At 40.5% G+C, this 22194-nt stretch overlaps 1 protein-coding gene across 3 annotated transcripts; it reads right to left on the reverse strand.

The window, feature by feature from the left end:
- Positions 1–1711: 1711 nt before the first annotated feature.
- On the reverse strand, positions 1712–21979 carry ADHFE1 (alcohol dehydrogenase iron containing 1). Of its 3 annotated transcripts, XM_027894687.1 has the most exons (15): positions 21861–21979; positions 20105–20142; positions 17895–17938; positions 17643–17696; positions 16311–16465; positions 15944–16140; positions 15464–15541; positions 14184–14289; positions 12810–12962; positions 11543–11641; positions 10560–10638; positions 10332–10428; positions 7075–7232; positions 3316–3444; positions 1712–2716 (listed from the first exon to the last, which is right to left on the reverse strand). In XM_027894687.1, the coding sequence occupies exons 1-14, from the start codon at positions 21917–21919 to the stop codon at positions 3361–3363; spliced, it is 1401 nt and encodes a 466-aa protein (XP_027750488.1). In that variant the 5' UTR covers positions 21920–21979; the 3' UTR covers positions 1712–2716; positions 3316–3360. The 3 variants fall into 3 exon arrangements, with proteins under 3 accessions (XP_027750488.1, XP_027750487.1, XP_027750489.1); XM_027894686.1 differs by having other exon boundaries at positions 1712–3444; XM_027894688.1 differs by lacking the exon at positions 21861–21979 and adding an exon at positions 20416–20496 and having other exon boundaries at positions 1712–3444.
- Positions 21980–22194: the final 215 nt, after the last annotated feature.

Raw genomic sequence — 22194 nt, forward strand, 5'->3', positions numbered from 1 at the left:
GACTGAGTGAGTAACCAGATGGGCCAGGTTTTGTTTTGTGTCTGCCTGCACAGAACTCAGAGAATATAAGACTAGGGACAAGAAATAGTGGGTGAATGTCCTCAGCAAGAATCATGAACGTGATAACTCCTACTCTAACAGGAGTCCCTAATGCCTCTTTCAAACCATCCTTTTGTCATGACTGAATAGCTGACATATATGCTTACTTAAAACCTATTCAAAATCCATGGTCTCTATGAACTGGACATTTGTTCGTCTTTATACAGAGACTGACAAATCCTTTTATATAGTTACAGCTGTTTAAGGCAGAAACTATGTCTTTGACCCCCCAAGGAAGAGGAGTGACTCAGTCAAGCCCTACTGCTACTAAGTATGATGTACAAGGATTAACAGTGTTGTCATGAAATATGTAATAATATTTACAACTGATTATGTACTGATTATGTATTGTGTACTGATTATGCAGAAACAGTCTTAAATGTTCACAGAAATACTGTGCAGCAGTTCAGAGGCTTTTACTTCTGGAATGCCTCTGCCATTGCTCTCAATTCTCATCCACAATATAATGTTTTTGGCTGAATAGTGCCAAGCTCACCAGGCAAGTCACTTTGCAGGAGGAATCATTATGGTCCATGAAGCCAGGGAAAACCTCCTCCTCTGAACAGTTTTGGTTCATAGTTACCTTGTAGGATTGAACTAAATGTGACAGAGTTAAACACTGCTCTCAAACACTTTCAAACAAGCTTGTGTTTATTTTTGTTATTTGCATTTCAGCATCATCTAAACATAGTAATAGATCTATCACAGAGTAACAGGGTCGTAAGAAGAGCCACAAGAACAAGCTGCCCAGACTTTACACATATGCCCAATCACTGCTGGGCACTCACAATTACAGTGTCACCCCAGCGCCCCATACAAATGCCAGGCTCAGGCACAAAATTGACATGTTCAAAGATACAGATACATTTGATTAACTAGGTTGTTTCATTACAGAGTAATTTAGTAAGATAGTACATGAAAAACCCCACATATCTCTTCAGCTGCAAATTAAACTACAATTGCCTGTGGGCCAGGGTGTGACTCCCTGTCCCATCACCCCTATTTGAAAGACAGCACTGTGGGGTAACATGAGCTCCCACAATTTTTCCTCAGAAAATTTGGACTAGTAACTAACAGCTGGTGGTGGGATATCAGAGGGGGTATGAGGTTTAATTTAAAAACTAGCAAGAGCTCTGGGTTACCTGGTATATGTTAATGTGAGGTTCTGTTAGCTGGAAATGCAGCCTGCCAATAACTGCCATACTGGCATAAATGGCAAATAAAAAGTGTACTGAAGGAAATATCCTACCTCCCTAACTAGCCCAACGAAGTGTTCTGCTGAAGTGAAGAAATCACGTGCTGCTCAGTTCCCCAGAAAGTATCTTCTCCCTAAACGCAGCATGACTGACATGAATTAGGCTCCTGGACAAAAAAAATTCTCTCTTCGGGAGACCGTATCGCTACTACAGCTTGGAGGAAGACAGGAGCGGAAAGACAAAACAGGCCAAAAGTTTATGTAGAACCCTAGAATTGTTTCGGTTGGAAGGGACCTTAAAGATCATCTAGTTCCAACCCCCAGGCCGTGGGCAGGGACACCTTCCACTAGACCAGGTTGTTCAGAGCCCCATTCAACCTGACCTTGAATGACAGGGTTTGACAGAAGGTTTTTTTTCAAAACACTGAGGCTTTGCACAATATAACAAAGTGAATCTCTTTCTATTACACCACCTCTCATGACAGAGGTACTTGTGGGCAATTTCAGTAGAGGAAAAGATTCAGAAGGACATGGAAATGTGTATCCCAGCACAGGCTGAGGCATACTGGCAGTGCAATCCTATGGCCACTAAATGTGTTCTGTTGCAAAAAACAACCAGTCTTCAACCATAGCATCCATCTGCCTATTCTAACAGCACTAAAACAGATTCAGCGTCAATATTGAGTACATATCTGTTCTCAGATTCTAGGACAGCACTAGCTCGATCAGACAAATGGGTAAATGCAAAGGTGAAAGTATAGAGCTTTCTACTTCAACAGGGTAACTGAAAAGTGCTCCCTTCCCAGCAGAAAGAAATAAGAAATAAGCAGAAAGAAATAAGAAATAAGGTTATAGGGTTCTTCTCTCATTTATCTCGTGCTGTGGTAGCTGCATGAATCAGATGCTGAAATAGCTCAACACAAAGCAGAAAGTGATTTAAATGAACTGTACACACAACAACTTGAACCTTTTAAAAAAAGAAAAATAGTATTAAAATTTTAGTTTCATTTCTCCCTTCCCCACTTCCCTTTCTCAGTTAACAGTCCACCAGCTGGTTAACTGCTCTGAAGGTGCAGGCTCATTCCCACATTTAACCAGTGCTCCCCACGGGGCAATGTGCAGCCATAAGCTTCACCACCAATTTTTAATATTGAACCACAGCACACAGCCACTTCCTTAAGCTGGTGGCTGCAGTCTGAGGGACAGCACCTGCAAGAGCTCAGCAGAAGCAATTGATTCACAGCAAAATAAGATACAGCTGAGAGCTTCCTTCCACAGAACACAGCAGGAAAAGGGAGCTCTTGCCTCCAGAGAGACAGAATGACCATGATGGATACTGCCTTGCTGTTACATGGTTCCTGTTGAGCATGTGACCGTGTTTTACTCTGATTTTGTTCCCCTGATGAACACTTCACATAGGTCTTAAAAGGAAGGATAAATATCTGACAATACATGTCAGAATTTTAATCCAAAACAAATTTTCAGGAAGCCTTTTCCAAGCAACTATGAAATGTGTAGTTTTTTTTCCTAACCAAACGATAGAAGAAGTACTCCAGTTCAATAGCTCTCTTAGCAAAACCAGATGGTAAAAAGACGATAATCAAAACAGAATACAGTAAGCTGACATTTTCTGCAGGGAACTCCCCCTCCCTAATTAAAAATGATCTTACTTATTTTGTAACTAGCATGACTTTTCAAAACAAAATAAAGGATAATTTAAGTAGAAGCATAATTTGCAAAATGGTTTGGAATATTCCTTAAAACATTTTTCCACCTTTGACCACCTCAAAAGCACAAGAAAGCCTTCACTAATGCAAGAAATCTGCTCCAACTTTTATGCAAGTCAATACCATTGACTACTGAGCAAAAAAGAAACCACTGTCAAGTCTTCACTTCAAAGCACTGTTTAACTAAAGATGAATTGTGTGACCTTTTTGCACTGTACGATGGAACAGAAGTCAAAAATACCCAAGTTCTTCCACGTTCTAAACAAATTCAGCGCTGTATCTATAAGAAATTACCTCTGTGTTAGAATAGAGCACACTTTTCAGAACACAAAGTTTAAGCTAATAAAGCTTCATCGAAGCCTCAAAGAGGGCTGATAAGTCTTCTTCTGTTTGGGGACGTGGTGATAGCTTAGTCACTCTCTCCTACAAGATTAAAGAAAAACTAAATTACAAAAGATTGCCAATAAAATTAATCAAACAGTCGCTGAACTATGTGTCTCTGTACTACATCCTTTACAGAGAACAATAAGGTTTTGCAAAGAAGTAAACAAGTAATTAAGGTTGAGGCATCATCAACTGTACAGGACTTTCAAGAACATATTACCTTAAATTGCCCATAATTAAATACAGAAAAGCAAGATTAGAAAGTTGTTCAATTGCAGAGTAAAGTACTACAAATGTGGGCCTTATCCATCCAGATGTCAGTACACTGGAGGATATTATCTTGGGAACACAGTCCATGTTAAAATTCATTTGCCAGCATTGGAACTATCGAGTTTTAGGGACCAAGACTTTAAAAATACAACATCTCTCAAGGCCCAGGAACTGCTGTAAATGGGCAGAGTAAGCAGCGCTTGTAACACAGACCTCAATAAAGGGACACAGCAAGATACGGTATGAAACTTCTTAATAAACAGCCTGACACCTTGTAATCAGAACATAAAGTAGTTGTGGTTGATCTTCACTTGGGCAGTGATTCAACAGAATTTGTAGGTGCTGAAGAACCACTGACTGAAATGAAACCCAGGTATTTTCTTCACTGCTCTGTTGGAAAAAATAACCACAAAGGCAGGGGTGGAAATTCAGAAAAGCCCGTGTTACTGAGGATGAGGAGCTGTATTAGTGCAGGTCTTTGGGTACTGCAGAAACACTCAGCTGAAAGGGCCCAATGCTAAAGTACTCGTAGTGGTTGTGATGGGCACTTCTGTTTCCAACAACCAATGGTTTTAACATTTACTGAAATACTGGGAAGCATTAGAAACGTCTGCAAAGACAGAAGCCAGACTTAAGACTAGGAATGCACAGTCTTTAGATAAATATTTTGGCAAGAGGAAATTTCTACAGCTACAACCTGTTTCAACACCTCCCTTGTGGAAGGTGCTGTCCCCAGCTTTAAATCTCTTTCCCCCTTTTCACGTGTGAGACAGTGGATGTCATCTGCGAAGGTCCTTGCTTCATGCACCAAGCGGGATGCTGGGGAAGGGGCTCCTCCCGGGCAGGAGGCTGGGCTGAGCTGCCGTGCCGGGTGGAGCACACACCCCTGCCCAGGGCGATGCCGCAGCGCGACTCTGCAGCCGCTCCGCTTCCCCCTCAGCCCGCGGGGACGCGATTTGTGGGCAGGCTGGATGTGGTTACACAGCCAGAGTGCCACCACACTGCAAACTTAATGTGATATATTGGTCTAGCATGGTGAGGAAGTCAGCTGTGAGGCATTCACAGTTCATAATCATGGTTAGCGTGGCTTGTGATGAGTATGAAAAGTGCAGCTTTGTGTGCATAATTTTACCTAAAGGAGAAGCTTTGCTAGTGCATAAGTAGTAATCAAATGGTACCTCTTTCCCCATCCCTGACCAGTGTTGCTAGATACACACAGATCCAGCCAAAAACAAACTTAAGATTCTTCTATGCAGTTTTGAAACCAAATGCAAAATTCAAATAGCACTAGGGCAAAAGTGTGTCGCTTTTTTTCAGACTCATAATACGCAAAATATAACAATTCAGTGCTCAAATATTCACAAATTCATCAGGCTTACATTAGGACACTGTGGGCCAAAGTACAGTTTTGCAGCTCTGTGCACTGAGATGGCCAGAGTTATCCATAAAGCCACACCAGGAGACAGAAGACAATCAGCCTGACAGACTGTAGCATTTCCCAACTATATTGACAGAAGGCTGCAAACGGATGCTCCTCCTTTAGGCCTCGACACAGAGGCACCAGCACTACCTCTGCACAAGCTTGCTGATATTTGCTGGTGTCCAGACAGCAAGGCCCTGGCTCCCTTACTCTGACTCAGTGCATTCTGGTCTAGAGCCAAAACCAAGTAGCTCAAGGCTCATCACTGGTTCAGCTCCATTGTAGCTGCCTCTGGGATGTCTGCAGGGGTGGGTGGGCTAGAAAACAGCCTTTCCATCATCTCTCATTTTTTCTCATCCTCTTCTCTGACACACCACAACAGAGACAGCCACCTTAGACATCAAGACAGCATCTTCTGCTAGAATCACTGCTGTCCGCAAATAGGATCAATATCAATAGACTCACTTCGGAAGGAAAACACGTTCTGTTTTCACTTCAAGCACAGATGTTTGTCCCAACAGAGTTCCCACCTAAATTCTGACAGTCAGATTAGATTTGTTTTCCTGCAGCCTGCACTTCACACCGTGGAATAAACTTTGCACACTTTTCAGTGCTATAACAACTGCTATCACACTGCTTTGTTGACATGAATTGATGGGTCAGTGCTGTATTCCAAAGCAAACCTACTGCAAGATGAAAAGATTAAAATGTATGGACTAACCCTGTGGGTATTAACAAACTATTAAGGAACAGTAATACATTTTCATCATGTAACATCTTATATACAAAAATAAGGGTTGAGAAACTATCAGGCCAACTCATTTTACACAGTACAATCATCAATGCCATGAGGCCCCAGTAAATGAATTAGAAGTCAATTTGAGCTAAGCTAACAAACAAGAACCTTCCCCCTCCCCTAGCTATGCAAAACTAGTCTTCAATGAGATGTTTTGCTTATGATGACCTAAACGTAATTGTTTTAAAGAAACATATTTATCTAAACAACCCCCGCCCCCACATGTCCCATAACAATTTAGATGCATAACCTGTTTGATGGGTACTCAGAGACCTTAGTTTTCTCCCTGGCTTTGCCACCACTCTGTTATGTGCGATCCTACATAATTGCACCTTTGTGTCATTTTCTCAAGTATAAAATAGGAGTATTAATATTTACTGTTAATATAACTGTTCTAAGTTGCTCTGAGATTCGTGATTGAGAAGAACTAGATATAGTAAGAGGTCTGCTGTAAAAAGCAAATAATCTTTCGGCCTAAAAAATTTTCACTTTCTCCGTAGTGTTTATTTCCCTTGCAACTTGGTGGAAATAAATACTAAGTGGACAGAAGAGTCCACAGCACATGAATCAAACTGTCTTTTTACAAGGAAGACACTGGATTTTGCTTTTAGAGTAGTGTGTTATTTTCCGTAGTGTCTTTGTGGGCACTGAAGCAAAAAACAGTCTCACAGGTTTAATCTATATCATCCCAGGGGACCTTATTTCAAATTCTGATGGGGGGTCAATGGAACAAAAAAGCCATCTGGGAAGAAAAATGCAACTTCTCAATATGGAAAGTTTAATGCAAAGTGAGCTCGGTCATTCTTACCAGATAGCACTTGGTATTAAGGCTTTATCTATAGCCCACCTGCATACATAATTAACAGGGATAGTTCCAAAAAGCAGTATCTTCTACAAAGATCAAAGGTCTATGAAAAAATTCTCTTTTTCAAAAATGTGACATTTAAAAAGAACCCCAAACATTTAGCCATTACAGACTGCAGCATTCACTCAATCCCACTGAAAAGAAAAACCTAAACTGTGGAATGAAACAAAATACAGTTGACTATCCATAATTTTCTTCATGTTAATTGTTTTCATGCAGGAATAGAAATAACATTTGCTTGAAAAGAAGCAATTCTGATTTTTCCAGAATCTGTTCTATTTTATTTGACAAGAAGAACTGTTTTGCTTTCTGTCTTACCTGAGGCAGAGTGCCTTTGACTAATGCAGGGATGTCTGCTTTGGAATAACCAATTGCAGCTAAGCCATCATCAACATTCAGATCAAATAGGAATTTCCGGAGTGTGTCTGCCAAAATAAACCCCGCATCTTTGATTCTGGCAGTGCGGATGTCAGCTCCTAAAATAAGACATAATGCCTTGACTGTAGGGCGGAGAGAGCGGAGGAAGCCTGTTCTGGACTTAATTTAATCATAATATCAGCTGAATACAAATCCATACACAACAGTCACTACCCTAAAAGCAACACGAAATAAAAAGAGGAATCAGCCTTCATTTTACAGTTGGAGTAGTTTGTGAAAGGTGAAATAAAACAAGATCAGAAGCAGGTAAATGCTGCCAAAAAGACTAACTGCCACATGAGGTTAACTTCCTTTTCCTCTGTGCTTACAGGGAGAAGAACTTTTCAGACTGACTAACTGCTGGGAGGAAAGAAGCTAATGCACGAACCTCAATGGTATTTATTTTTATGGACAGTGTGCCAAATGCTAACTTCATTTTAATGCCTTGAGTTTGCTGACACCTAGAGGACTGTTCTGTTCAATTACAGATTAACATACAGGACTAGAGCATGTAGGCTGAAAAAGGCAAGAGACGGCAGGGAAGTGTTCAGGGGGCTGAGTAAATCCTAAATTTAATGCTATTTGAGTATGTGTTGACTTGTGTAGGATAATGCAGAACTGAAGAGGAGGAACTGCTATCTTTGAGACAACTATGGAACAGTAATGAAAACATCAATAGAAAAAGAAAGATTATTAATAGTTCTTACAGAATAGCTTGCTTCCCCTTTATCAATGAATGGTCAGGACTTACTTAAAAGTAATAATAAAAGCATGTTAGGACGAAAGACATGGGTTCCTCCATACAATTTCTTTTTCAAAGTAACCCGAGCTAAACTGCTTCTCTGTGTAACCTCAGTGATGTTACACCAGAACTATGCGAGGTCTAAGTGCCATACCAAGAGTTGAGTAAGAGCACTAAATAGCCACAGGGAAAATACTTTCTATGGTCCTCACACAGTTCAGTGGAACATTCAAAGAGAGTTAAAGTGAACAGAAAACCTACCAGCTCATTTGAAGAGCTCAGATATTTGGGTACTAAGACTGGCAGTGCTATAGCAGATAATATCTGGGAGAAATTGATAAAAAAGATATGAAAGAGTCTTGTATGAAGTCTTGTGGATTATGGCATGAAGTCCGAGTTTATCCTGGGTTTTGCTATGGAGGAGAAACTGAGACATAAATAAACTACCTTCAGATAGTAAAGTAAAAGGCAAAAGCAGGAGGATAAAACATAACAGTAAATGTGACTGGCAGTTTTAAAATACTGCTGTAGTTCTAGAATTTTCTTTTTGCTCAACCTCAGAAAATTTCTGACCACACGCACAACTATTTCAACTATTTAAGAATCCATCCAGGGAGGTATTAAGATTTTTCTGGATCTACCCAAATTCACAGCTGTACATACACACAACATAACTATTTAGCACTCTGCTTCATGTCATAAAATACCTTCTTAGTCATTGCATTTGGCAGCATGACAGATTTGAATCAGTTACTGTAGTCAGTTAGACTCTGGACTGGAATCAGAGGTAAACAGCCCAGATGGGAATTAATAAATTCAATTCCCTTTGATGCATTTTCGGCAGAGTCCCTTTATGGCAAGGCACACAATGACATAGCTAAAATTTCTACTGACAAAATTAACAGAACTTCTAGAGACAGAATCTATGGCAGCAGATAATACCACAAAACCTAACAGAACTGCTTTTCAGCCACTTGTTTTAAAATCAAGAGCCAGAGTTCAAATTCTCTGATATGCTGCGGTGACCAGTTATCCAGAAACATTTTCTTTGCCTAATTTTAGCTCTGTGTTATTGCTGCAGGAACACAGACGTTTAGTAGTTTAGTATATGATTCCAACTAGGTTTGTGTTCTGGTTTGACCACAGGCAGGACTGCATACTTCAGAGGCAGCCTGAAGAGCCTCACAGACACCCTTTATGAAATAAATGGAATTTTCCCCGAATGAAGTTTTTCTGACCATGTTATTTTACGACCTCTCGGAAATACTGTGATAGATTCACTGTCTATATAAAAGTCCCATTCTTTCTTGGGGATGTTTTCAGATTACTTATACAAGCAAGTCATAGATGTGACTGGGTTGCTGTGACTTGCATACAGAAGGCTGACCATACAAGGGACTGAACACAAATTTTCCAAAGACAAGGACAGTTGGCCTAACACTTTCCCTCTACTCTCTGCACTGCTGCCTGGTTGACTGTGACTGCTTCCTAGCCAGCATGGGTTTTAGCAGCAGTTTAGTTACAACGTAGAGCCTAGTGCAGACAAACACCTGATCTTAGACATAAATAAATGAGCTCACTGCAGAGCCATGCTGTCACAGCTAGACTGCTAACAGCTCTGAGACTACATCACTGGAAGCTGGTTTGTTACACAAAGTCATGCTGGGGATGCAATTAAGAGGTATCCTTTCTTTAGGACCTTTTGGTGATGGGTTCCACAGATAACAAAGCGCTGTATAAAAAGGTAACCTTTAAATGAGCTGTCAGCCTGCAGCATTTACTTCTATTCTGCTAGGCAGCAGAAAAGGTCATTTGGCTCGTTAATCCACTTCTTAGCCATCAGGTGTCCACAGGAGAACTACTCCACGCTTTCCCTTGACATCAGTCACTGAGAAATTCCAACACCTACGAACAAGCTTAGGCCTACATTAGAAAGACTCAAACCCACAGTTGTGTGCCATGGAAAAAGAGCAGGAGTGACTGGAAACATCACCCTGTTCTGATTCATTGCCACAGTAGGGAATTTGTTAGGCAAAATCCTTCCTTTTAGCAAGTGCACCTGAGCACTTGTTCATTTTATGGTAACTACTCTCCATAAAGCACCAAGAGATACACCAATTGCAGCCACTCTCCTTTGATTTGTAACAGATCTACAGGTAATTTCAGCTGTCCAGTTTTCTAGCCAAGAAGCAGATTTCTCCAGTTTGCTCCTCTAACCACATCATTCAATATCAAAATTTAGTGTTATTCTAGCTAACTTTGCATTACACATAACTCCAGAACCTTGTTTTGTAAACGTAAAGCCCAAACAACAACAAACAACAATTGCTTGCACATATTTTTTTTCTCCTCTCAAAACGACATTTTGGAAAAAATTCCATTTGTACATGTAATCTGTATCCACAGAGATTCCTACCTAGAATCTCTGCAGCTTCCAAGTGCCGCTCAGGATTTATCTGTGCCGTGAAAGCAAACACTGCTGGGGATGTCAGCACTACAGAAAGGCCATGGGGCTGGGGAAAGAAAAAAAAAAAAAAAAAAGAGGACATGTACTTTTAACTTCAATGTGCTTTAATGCTCATTAATGGCAGATAACAGAGAACTGAAACGTATAATACAAAACCAAAGATAAACCAAGTTTTACCACTAAAGAGTGATCCACATTATAATCCTTTGGTTTATAAGTTTTCACCAAACCAGAAATAGGGTAAGACATTCCATGGCTGGAACAGAGAGCAGAGAGCAAGTGGTTAGGGCAGCACTCCTGGTATTTGGAAAATTTGTTGTGTGGTCAGTTTTTGGTATGCGAGTCTCTTCAGTACAGACACTCAAAAGGTATTGACATACAGCTATGGTGTGGATATTAGGTACAGACAACCCTCCTCCCTCTGCACCTCAGGGACACAGCTGTAAAAAACAGTACCTCCTTACTTTGTGAGTGTGAAGTTACATTACTCCACTGACTGGACTGAAAGATGTTCGGTTCCTGAAATAATACAGATATGCTAAAAATACCATGACCTGCATCCCTACGTGATCACACTGCCTGAGAAAAATAAACATTAATTTTAAGGTATAATTAAAAGAGTAGACTTGCTCAAAGAAAAGGAATGAAAGGAACATATTTGAAAAGAATGACTGCTAATAACTTCACACAATTCAGGCTTAGGCATTGCTTCTCTGAGATTTTCATCCAAATGAAACTATATTGCCTTACAATATTAATTACAACTCATTTCAGCCTGCTGATTGCCTATCCTACAGATAAACTTACAGACAATTGCATCAGTTCAGGAAAAGCACAACATTACATCATTCTGTCTCACTGCAGAAAAGCTGGCATGAAATCTAACACTTTAGATGTCATTGACTTTTTTTTTTCTTTTACTTTGATCTTTACTATCAAGGAGGTAAAGAAGGCCGTGTTTTGCCATACACAATCCTCATACACATAAATGCCAAGAGCCCATCAATTTCTCACAACACACAGCTCCCTCAGCATCCACAAGCCAGGGTACAATCCCTCACTATATATTCAGCAACAAAGGTAGGGACATATTTGACAATCTAAAACAAACACTAGCTAGAAGCTGACCTCATGTGGGGTTACTGTTTGTCTGTACTCACCAGAGATGGACACCAGCATTGCCAAAGCCAATACCAGCAAAAGCACTTGCCAGGTGCATGTTGGCTCTTGCTTCACGGTCTTCAGGGTTTCTGATGGCTCTGTGCACCAGTAAATTCACAAAGGGATTGGTGATTCAGGAGGGAGAAGGGGGAGAGGGCTTCTTTATGGACAGATAGACAAAATCCTTTAAGATAAGCTGAGGTAAAACTGCTAGAAATGGGATCAAGTCACACTGCAATAAGAGAACAATCCTGCTTCTGGATCACTAAGTAGATCACTGACTCAGTGAAAGGCAAGCCTCCTTTCACTTTTCCAAAAACTGAGTAAATATAGTGAATTTAACCATATTCACCTTAGTGGTGATTTAAACAATTCTCCTTAGGAGCTTTGGCCATTCTATGTACAGCTCAAGGATCACTCCAGCCTTATACCATCTCATTAGGTGATGGTCTAGACCCGATCACCTGTTGTGGGAAAAAGACAGGGTTCCTTGCCTTCTTGTGCCTCAGGTTCCTTGTGCACTTTGACAACGAGGAGAAAAAGTCTCGTGAATATATTCTACATGAACAAGAAAAAGCTATTTTGACTAGCTAGGTACTGTAAAAACTCTTACAACAAAACCCAATGATGATCTTTAATAGAAGGGCACAAGGTACACAAAAGCTGTATAGAGGCTAAAACTATTCGTAGGGATGAAAAGCAACACCCAGTTAAGTCAATCCCTATTCTAAATTGAAGGTCTTCTAAGTATGAGCAAGTTTTCAATAAAGGCATAATTTTGCACATTTGTAAGTGCGTGTGGTTACCTTCTTGATGGATGTGTAAGTATCTTAATTTACACTGGCAGGCACAGAAGTTTCATCAGGAGTATTTTGTTCAGTTTGTTACATATTCCCATTATACTGTCATAAAAAGTTGAGTCTTGGAAAAATATGTAACTGATGCTCCCATATTAACTGAGCAGCCTGAAATACCTTATTAAATATAAATTAAATAAATATAAATAATATAAATATAAATTAATATAAAAATACCTTATTAAATAAAATTAAATAAATATAAAAATAACTTATTAACCCCAAGGTTACTTACAATTTTATTTGAAAATATTTTTCCCTTTATTTAAGAAAAACCCAGGGTAGGAAACGAAAGTTTAGTGTCGCAGCTTGCCTTAATTTAGCCCAAAATTCAAACTCTTCCAAGCATCCCTTTCAGGGCACTGCAGACAGAACATAGTGCAGGGCAGATGGCTGTTAAATGTATTACCTTTTCAAATATTTAGCCACAATACGCAGAGCGTGAAGAGCCCAGACATCACTGATAGGGTTGCTGCCTTGGTAAGCTGGTCGGTTGATGGGGTTTGAAGGGCAGGGACTGCGCATGTTGTAAGGAAGAGCAGTGTAGGATTCCAGAGCATGGCTAGCAGAAAGATTAAAAAGTTAATTATTTAAGGGTGAGAGCTCCATGTTACTGCCCTGCTGTCCTTTAAAGGCAGGTTCTTATTTATTTCTGGTGTTTAACAGTTGCCAAAACCAAAAATACAAACTCACAGAGAACTGGGAGAATGCCGGGCAGGCACCTCCAGAGGGCTTCACTCTCCAACAAACACACAGATGGCAATCCAAACACAGTCACTATCTATCAGCTCACACCATGCTCAGAGCTAGGTTGGATGCACTGGCACCTTGGTGTGTAATGCTTTTCACTGAAGAACACTGTACATGTGCAATGGGTGCATTTCCTTTCTGTGGGACAGGAACTATAAGAAGCTTTAGCACTGGAAGCATCATAAGGTACCTTTCTTTTAGAAGTATCGACCTTCAAAAAATTAGGAGTATGATATTTGAGCTGAGTGCAACTGCCAGTAGTCTCATCGCTGAGATACCCGTGAATCTGACCACATAAAGAAGGGGCACTGACTACATGGCTACATTTAGATCTACAAAACTACGGACAAACCACTTTCGTTGGTGAACAAATGCCTTGATTCCATTCAAGACATTGCAGTTCAGGGTACTTCAAGCTTGAGAAATTGCAGTTTCATTACACCTCTAGTGCTTTAATATACACAGAACCCATAAGCAAAGTAAGCTCTGGCTCTCCAATTAGAAACGTCAATGCATTTTGTGCAATTAAAAGCTGTAGGTTTAAGATGAAGAAATTTTGTGCCAAGTGACAAGCAAGTTACAAGAGAGGCTCCAAAGATGGCCATAACTGGGTAAAGACCTGCCAGCATCTCACAAGCCTTTATAAATTTTTATTGACACGTCATGGCTTTTGTTCTAAAATCCTTGTTCTCTATTCCCTGCCATGTCTGTGAGACATGATAAATGCTGTCACAGTTCCGATTAATCATCTCCATGATCTCTTGGAAAAGGACACCTGGACCCTCTTTCCTGACAACAACCATCCTGGAAGCAAATTTCTGCAAATGAGTGATTCGGTTCCATGCATTCTGAGGGAGGCAGTGAAACTAACTAAGAGGAAAGTATAAGAAAGCTCACCTTAACAAGAAGAGCAAAAGGAGAAAAAAAAAGATCATCCTCTTTTGTTCCAAAAATATTTTTTTTTCTACAATCATCATAGTAAAAATACAAAACTGTAATAAGTTCAGGTAATAAGCCTACACAAAAAACTTACCAAAGCACATCAAAGCCACTGTTGGCCACTATTCGTTCAGGCATAGACAGTGTGTGCAAAGGATCAATGATGCCTAATGTTGGCTTAATGGCTCTCGAAGCAATACCTGCAATATGTAAGTGAGGAAAATGCGTTAAAGATTTTTTGCAACAAAATAGGACAAGACAAGCTTAACGTTCAAAACATCAAAATAGGGAGGGAAAATTATTTGAAACTATGAACATAAAAGTGAAGAGAGAGAAGGGAGAGCAAGGAGTATCTATAAATGTAGAACATAGATATCCTACTGATGATGAAGTCCCTGTAACAGGGTTATACGATTTGAGAATTTTGCCTGAAGCGGTAAAAGCGTCCTCTCTCTGTTTGCAACCCTCCCTGGGCAGCCTATACTCACAAAATGTCTATGCTGGATGGCATCTGCAGTATTCTTAGATTTGTATCTTCTGTGAACAATCAGAGGGCAAAACTGGTTTGTGTCTACAATCAATTGCTATTGCCAGTTGCTGTCTTCAGCATCTGTAATAACCCTGCCCTCGTATTTTGTTTATGGGGGCACAGATGTAGCTTTGAGGGAGAGACAGACACAGACTGACTGACTACGTATAGACTAGAAAACTTCTGAGCTATCATCAGAACCCCTCAGCACACCCATTTGGGTCCCAAGTACTGCAGATTGTGTGGCATATAAAATCCACATGTTCAGAAGTAAAACCTCAAAAGAGCTATGACGCTCAAGATGACATTTTAGCCTTAATCTTTATTTGCCGGGGATGAAAAGGCCAAGGGAAGACTGTCCCTCACTTGCACAGCATCCCAGGTCTGAGATTTCAAAAGTCAGGAAAAGGAACATTTGGTTGTAATTACACAACAAAGAAACAGAAGTTTTAAAAGTAGAAAGAAAAATACAGAGGAAATAAGGAACAGTTGGTTGACCTTGAATATAAGTAGAAATTTCCTTTGCAATTAACATTTTCTGCCATTTAAGGACTTGAAAGATTTTAGTTTCCTGTTTTGCCTTCAAAATATAATCCAATGTATTACATAGGTATTTCATTATGTTAATATGTTATGAATTTAATTCAAGAAGGAAACATTTAAGCTCTTCAAATTTGCCTGTGGCAGTTAAACAAAACGACACCTGAAATGACATGCGGTATCCTTTCCTTTCACAGCAGGGAAATAACAAAGACATTGGAAAAGCAATTGTCTGGCGCAGCATACAAAAAAACCCCACAAACCAACCAAACAAAAAAACCCCAAACAAAACAGCAAAACCTCACCAGTTTTAACTTTTAGTTCTTTGAAGTCAAAAATGGCAACACCAGTGGTTTCACTTCCAGTGCCAGATGTTGTAGGAACTTAAAAGGAAGAATGGGGATAACAACAAATAAACTATATATAATATTGCAAAATAAGTAAATAAAACCACAATAGTAACACCACCAAAAACACAGGAACCAGGAAATCTTGGAGGAATCCCTGATCCCAAGCCAAGAGGACAAAGAGAAACTATTACTTTGATCTCTTCTCTCAGTAAAAGCAGTCTAACTCAGTTAACAAGACAAACTAATGACAAAAGCTCTGATTTTACACTGAAGTAAATAGCAAAATTGCTGCTGAATACAACTAGAGGACATGAAAGCCCAAAGGAAGCTGAAACAGTCATGATAAACTGATTTCAACAGAAATATCACAGAGAGTGTAGAATAACTCCCTTTCCCTCCAGCCCTCACTCTCCACACATACCCCTCCTGCTTTACCTGCAATCAGTGGCTTGAGGGTAACAGTGACAGGCTTCCCTTTCCCAATAGGAGCATTGACATAATCCAAGAATTCTGACATAGGGCTGGCTGCGAACAGGTTGGCAGCTTTACAGGTGTCTATCACAGACCCACCTCCAACAGCAACATAGGCATCAAACCCTCCCTTTTTGGCAAATTGAATGGCATCCAGGAAACTTGGAAAACAAGAAGAGATTTCCAACTAGTCAGGATTAAACAAGTACATAGCGAAACTAATAATTAAGACCAGCATGCAGTTCACAAGGAGGTGTTTAAAAAGCCATAGGGAATGCTGGAAAGGCCTAGGCACTACTTGGAGAAGCGCACCATCAGAATTAAGTAGTACCTTTGGTCTGTTGGTTCCACCCGGACATTATCATACATCTGAAAGTTTATACCATATTTTGCCAAAGAATTCAGTACTGCATTTACAGGAGGGAGTTTGGAGAGGTTTTTATCTGTCATCAAACAAACTCTTCTAGCACCAAGATTCTGCAGGTCCTACAATAACAATGACATTAAAAAACAAATGACTAGTAAAAATCATATATTCAACAATTTAAAAACAAATCCAAATCAACAGACCAATTAATAATAAAAAAAACCCCAACCAAAAAATAGCTGATTATTGTAAAATTTTTAAAACCTGAAGAAAAAGAGCCTTAACCACACACAAATAGGATGCAGAAAGCAGCATAAAGTTTAAACCTGCCAAAGTGATATAGCTGAAGTCCTACGATAGAAGAAAACTAAAGTTGTTGAACCACATGGTTAAGGCTACAGTAAAATGTAAAACTCTTTTTAAAAATGTTTTTTCCCCACACAGTTCCTGTGACAATAAAAAGGCCTTTTCACAGGTTGTCTCCCCTAAATGCCTACCAAAACACAGGATCAAAATTTTGCAAATTTAATACTGAATATTAATTTATTGATGAAAAATCAAAATAAGGTGGCAAAAGAGAGAAAAATAATACATCCCAACCTTTGCTAAATTAATTGTCACAACAGCTATATGATATACGCATTCTAAATAATTCTAATGCTGTTTAAAGACAGAGGTTCTGCCTAATTTCATTTACTGACTGTTGTCTTACTTTACAAATTTGCAAATAAATAAGAGAACTGGTAATGCCAGAAATGCCAAGAAAGGAGGAGAAATGATAAATGAAAAAAGCCAGCGATAAAGGCAAACTGGAACAATGTATTCAGGTGAATCATCTCACAGTGCTGCAACAAAAATTCTTCATTTTCATAGTGCAAACTCAGAGCTGAACGAGTATCTAGCTAATGTAATCAAAAGTCTCTGATTCATTTAAAGGAGCAGTAGATGAGACAAAAGTGATCTTGAGAAAATCCTGGTGAGTCACCAGGATTCAAAACTTTCTGAATTAAATTCTCTGTCAGAGAAAAATACTGTTGCGTAATCCTAGCAAATCATCAGTTATCTAATTATCCCCCAAACTGCATTTCATGCTCTCACTTATACCACAGCAACACTGATGCAACATGTTTCTGTTTTGTACCCAACAGTATTTTCCAGCCTTTTTACACTGGTATTTATGACAACACATACAGCAAATCAGTGGAGACTCAGACATGTCATAAATAAATTTTCCTTTATCAAACGGATTAATAGCACCATCAGCCCTTTAGATGGACTTACACCACGGCAGCTTACCATTCCAATCTCCTTTGTAACTCCTTCTCCATATCGGATGTTTGAAATGGCCATCTAAAAAAAACCAACCAAAAACAAACAAAAAAAAACAATCAAAAACAAAAACAAAATTTTTTTTCTGGAAAAATGGATAAACAGCATCTATTACCACACAGAAAAAGTGAAATATAAATATTTAATAATGACACTATTTGTTAAATGCCATATTTAGCAATTAGTATTTTGTATGCTACTTCAAAATCAAATACATACCTCAAATGCATAGTCTGTGCTTCCCAGGGTAGGCTGCTCAGGGACTAGAATGGAAATGAAACAGTAAAATTAGGGAAGAAAAAGGTATTGCAATCTGTTTCTCAACGCAAGAGTTGACAGACTCCCTTGCTTTTAGAATCACTAATACATTTGCACAGGTTGTCTCAGCTTGTCCGGATAACAGTTACCCACTTCATCTCTTGGTGTTTGTGAGATTATCTAAGTATTGATTTGATTAATATAATTCAGCAAAGCAGGTATTTTTCCCCTTCTTTCAAGAATTATTTCTTATAAAAACCGAACAAGTTAGCAGGAAGTTTGTATGAGAATATTTGCAGTCTGCAAAGACCAGAAGAGCACATGATAAGTAGAGCCGAGTCTGTGCAGAGCATACAGGCTGCTACGGACAAGCTGAGAAGCGCTAGAAATATGTAGGGACTAGAGGATAACCTTCAGAACAATTTTAAGACAAATCCATGAGACATCCTCCATGTACACCTGGACAGAGAACATCTCTTGTATGTGTGGGAGCAATACTAACAGGTGTTTACACTTCTTTTTACTCCTGCCTAGTCCTATTTATAAGGGCAGTATTTCAGTAACAGCCTCTCTCTATCATCTTATTCTTGCATGAATCATCACAAAACTCAATTTCTGGCATATCCTAATTTTGCCACATAGTGAAACAAACTACATCAATGGACACTGCCCATTCTTCTCCAAGAAAAGATCAGATGAGGCATTCTGCTCTTCCTGCTGAAGTCATGCCTTACGTGTGCTATATTAGTTGAAAATATGCAATTTGAGTTCAGATCCAATGAGTGAAGCCATGATAATGAGTCTTACTATAAGAGACACTCCAGGGTGCACTGATGCACTGACCCACAACAGTAACACATAGATGTATTAAAATCCTTTATGCCCTTTCTATTGAAGGCCAGGCCAGCTGCTATCAGCTCTTTCATTGCCACCTCTTGCCAGGCTGGACATGTTTGACCTCTCCTGGAGCTTGAGTCTGCTGTACTTGCATTCATTAATTTGACAGGCTAAGAACATGTCCAAACCATTTACTCTCTTGCTTTCTGATATATAAAGTATAATAGATGTCCTCTTGTTATATTCTTGAGCCAAACTTAAATTTCAGGACAAATTTTACTGAGTTCAAAAATTGCACTATTTCCTTGAACACTGCCAAGAAACATAAATAACTTTTATTTTTCCTCTACAGTCCATGTTAGATCAATTCTGACTATTTAGAGACTTACTGAACTGATATCATCTTGCTACACTATAGACTCAATTCATGCTTAACAGAGAGTGTGCTTAACTAAGGCTTCTGTTTAGGAAGAGCTTAGTTTGAATTGATTGAGTAGGTCATCAAGCAGACAAGCAGAAGAATGAGATTCTATTTCTCAGCTGTGCTATTGTCTTGCTGCATGATGGCCGTGGACAAAACAAGTGTCTGAACATAGATATGGCTTTTCCATATGTGAAATGGTAATGGCAATTTTTAAAAAAGTGTCTTCAGTAAATGATGTGAAACCAAGCTACTCAGAATTACAACTTACAGAAATTATGGCCCCAAAATACCAATTTTTAGTGGATCTGGAGACTGATCAGCTATCTGGAGACTGACACAGATAGTTATTCTCATAGCCTCCCTACAGTCCATGCACACAGAAACTCCTCCAGGGTGGCTCAGTTACTGAGCACAGGCCTCCTGCTCTTACTCCACAACCCTGGCCTGAGCTGTGTTCTTGGCACTGACTGTATAAAAAGCTTAAAATAAAGATTTTATTCCCCAAGTCAAAACAGACCTTTGTGAATAGTTACTTTTTATCCATATTGCTTCCTGTTTCCTTTCTAACGTAACAGGTATGTATCCAAAAGCAGATGTAAAGTGGAGATGATTCAGGTGGCGACAGCAGCAGCAGCAGCCAGAGCAAATGTCTGATCAGCTTGCCTCATGGTATGGGGATGGAGGGGACAGGAGGCAGTAATTGTGGTTTATGTGGGATCAGTGAATCTCTCCAACAATAACCACTAGCCCTGTACAGCTGCAAAATACAGACTTGCTTACCTTATCCTATAAGCTGTTCTCTTTCCCACCTGTTGCCTGCACCTCTGCCTTGGTTACACTGATACATGCGGTTCTGCAGGGCCACGGTCTCCTACAGAATTTTACTCTGGAGACACAAACTAAGTCTTACCTTGGGAATAAGCGTGGCCATGGCTCGGGCACCGACATCTAGTTAAAATGTTAAAAAAAAAGAAAAAAGAAAAAAAAAAGAGAGTATGTTTAAAAAGGGAAACTAAAGCAGACAAACGAATCTGCCCTTGCCTAAAAGTCTCCTGCAAGCACCCGTTCCAAGGGCCTCCAGCGGTGTGCGGCGGGAGCGGGGACGGAGCGGCCGCTGCTTTTCACTCTCAACACGCGGCTCCCGCCCGGCCCCGGCCCCCGGCAGTGCCGGCCCCGGGGGAAAACCTCCCGTCCCTGGGAGCCCCGTCCCGCCGCACTCACGCTGCCCGCTCCAGCTGCCGCAGCAGGCGCACGGCCCGATCCCGCCCCGCCGCCATCGCGTCTGCGGCACACGGGGATCGGGAGCGGGATCGGGGTCGGGATCGGGACGGGGCCGGGCCGGCGGCAACGCCTCCTCCCGGGGCAAGGGGCCGCTTCCCGGCCCCGCACCAGTCACACGGGTGGAATGAGAACTGTCCGCACTCAGTCCCTCCCCAGTCAGTGCCCCTGCGGCCAATGCGGGCACCGAACTGCAAAACCCAACCCGCGCCTGTTTCAAGGCACGCAAAGCCTGATTGCTAAAATACACAACACGGAGTGCCAGTGAAGAGATACTGAAGTACAGTTAGGGCTGAGTGCGGGTCAAAGTACTTGTCACGGAAAAATACTGAAAGTAGTGGGACTGCAGAGCGAAAATAATAAAGAAGCCACTGTCCTGAGCATAAGGCAATTTAAAATTAAGTGAAATACTTTTCAGACTTTTTTAGTGGTGCTCAGTGACAGGACGAGGAACAATGGCCATAAATTACAACACAAGGCGTTCCACTGCAATGCAATGGAGAACTTCTTTCCACTGACGGTGACAGAGCACTGGAACAGGCTACCCAGGGAGGTGGTGGAGTCTCCCTCTCCGGAGACATTCATAACCCACCTGGATGTGTTCCTGTGTTACCTGCTCTAGGTGGCCCTGGCTTGGCAGGGGGGGTTGGACTAGACAATCTCGGGAGGTCCCTTCCAACCCTAAGAATTCCATGATTCTGTAAAGTTACATGGTAAACTACAGTGCAGGATGGATCAAAATTATGTAAAGACATTCTTAAGATTCTCTAAGCTATGCTGCTTAGCTGACAGAGAAGTGTATCATATTAAGCAAAGCTAATATTGGAGTCTTGCAAAGAAAGGATCACTTTTCTGTTGCAGCAGGTATTTTGCCTTTGCATGCTGGTATGATTTATTTATTAGAAAGTAGTAAAAAAAGGTTAATGCATCAAAAAAGGAATTTACTTGCAATACACTTTTAAAGGCAGGTAGCTGGTGTATTCTGGGTCTCCGGGAAAGTAAAAGTACTTCAGAAGATTGAAGATACTGAAAATTCTCTTTCGTGGACATGCAAGTATCTGGTGTCCCTGCCCATAGCTGAGGGGCTGGAACTAGCTTTAAGGTCCCTTCTAACTCAAACGATTCTGTGATTCTATGAATGGATTAGTTGAGCTTAAAAAGGACGATTTTGCAAGGTGCTGAGCTCAGAAAAGCATATTAATGGCCTGACTAGGCACCTACATGAAGTTGTGAAACCATCCATTTGTGAGAACCAGAAACTGGCAGCAACACAGGGGCACCTGCACCTCTGCTTAGGTTACTTCATCGCTGCTGGAAATGTACAAACTGCCCAGGATTTTGGTGGAGAGAGTTTATCAATAACCTCATCAGCAGCATAGAATACTTACTTTGTGTGTGTATGTGTTGTGAAAGACCCCATCTCTCTGGCTGAGCAGGTAAAAGACATGCCCTATGGAAATGTCTGGAAGTTCAGAGGTCTGGAATGTATCTCTAAACAACCTTTCCCACCTGTTAAAGTATTTTTTGCCCCTGCTTTGTCTTGATACTCACACTGAAGGCTTGATAACACAGGGTTGTGTCCATAAGACCATTCCTGACACCAGCAAGACTGAAGCAGGCTGCAGCAGTGCAGACTGCTCAGGACAGGGGCAAGAAACATTTAAGAGGCAAACAACACATGGTTGAGTGCTACTCAGTCCATCAGTGCCATCCAAGCCCCAA

This window comes from Empidonax traillii, unplaced genomic scaffold, assembly GCF_003031625.1.
Source record: "Empidonax traillii isolate 1590-97213 ecotype Southwest subspecies unplaced genomic scaffold, ASM303162v1 scaffold438:size550143, whole genome shotgun sequence".
Classification (NCBI taxonomy): domain Eukaryota; kingdom Metazoa; phylum Chordata; class Aves; order Passeriformes; family Tyrannidae; genus Empidonax; species Empidonax traillii.

Excerpts from the sequence above, each read along its gene's own strand:
- ADHFE1 (XM_027894687.1), bottom strand. The coding sequence starts at position 21,919 with ATGTCTTTTACCTGCTCAGCCAGAGAGATGGGGTCTTTCACAACACAT. Across the intron at positions 17,697-17,894 it reads GCACAGACTATGCATTTGAG|ATGGCCATTTCAAACATCCG; the intron begins GTATGTATTTGA and ends GGTTTTTTTTAG. Across the intron at positions 11,642-12,809 it reads GTGGCTAAATATTTGAAAAG|AGCCATCAGAAACCCTGAAG; the intron begins GTAATACATTTA and ends ACTGGTGCACAG.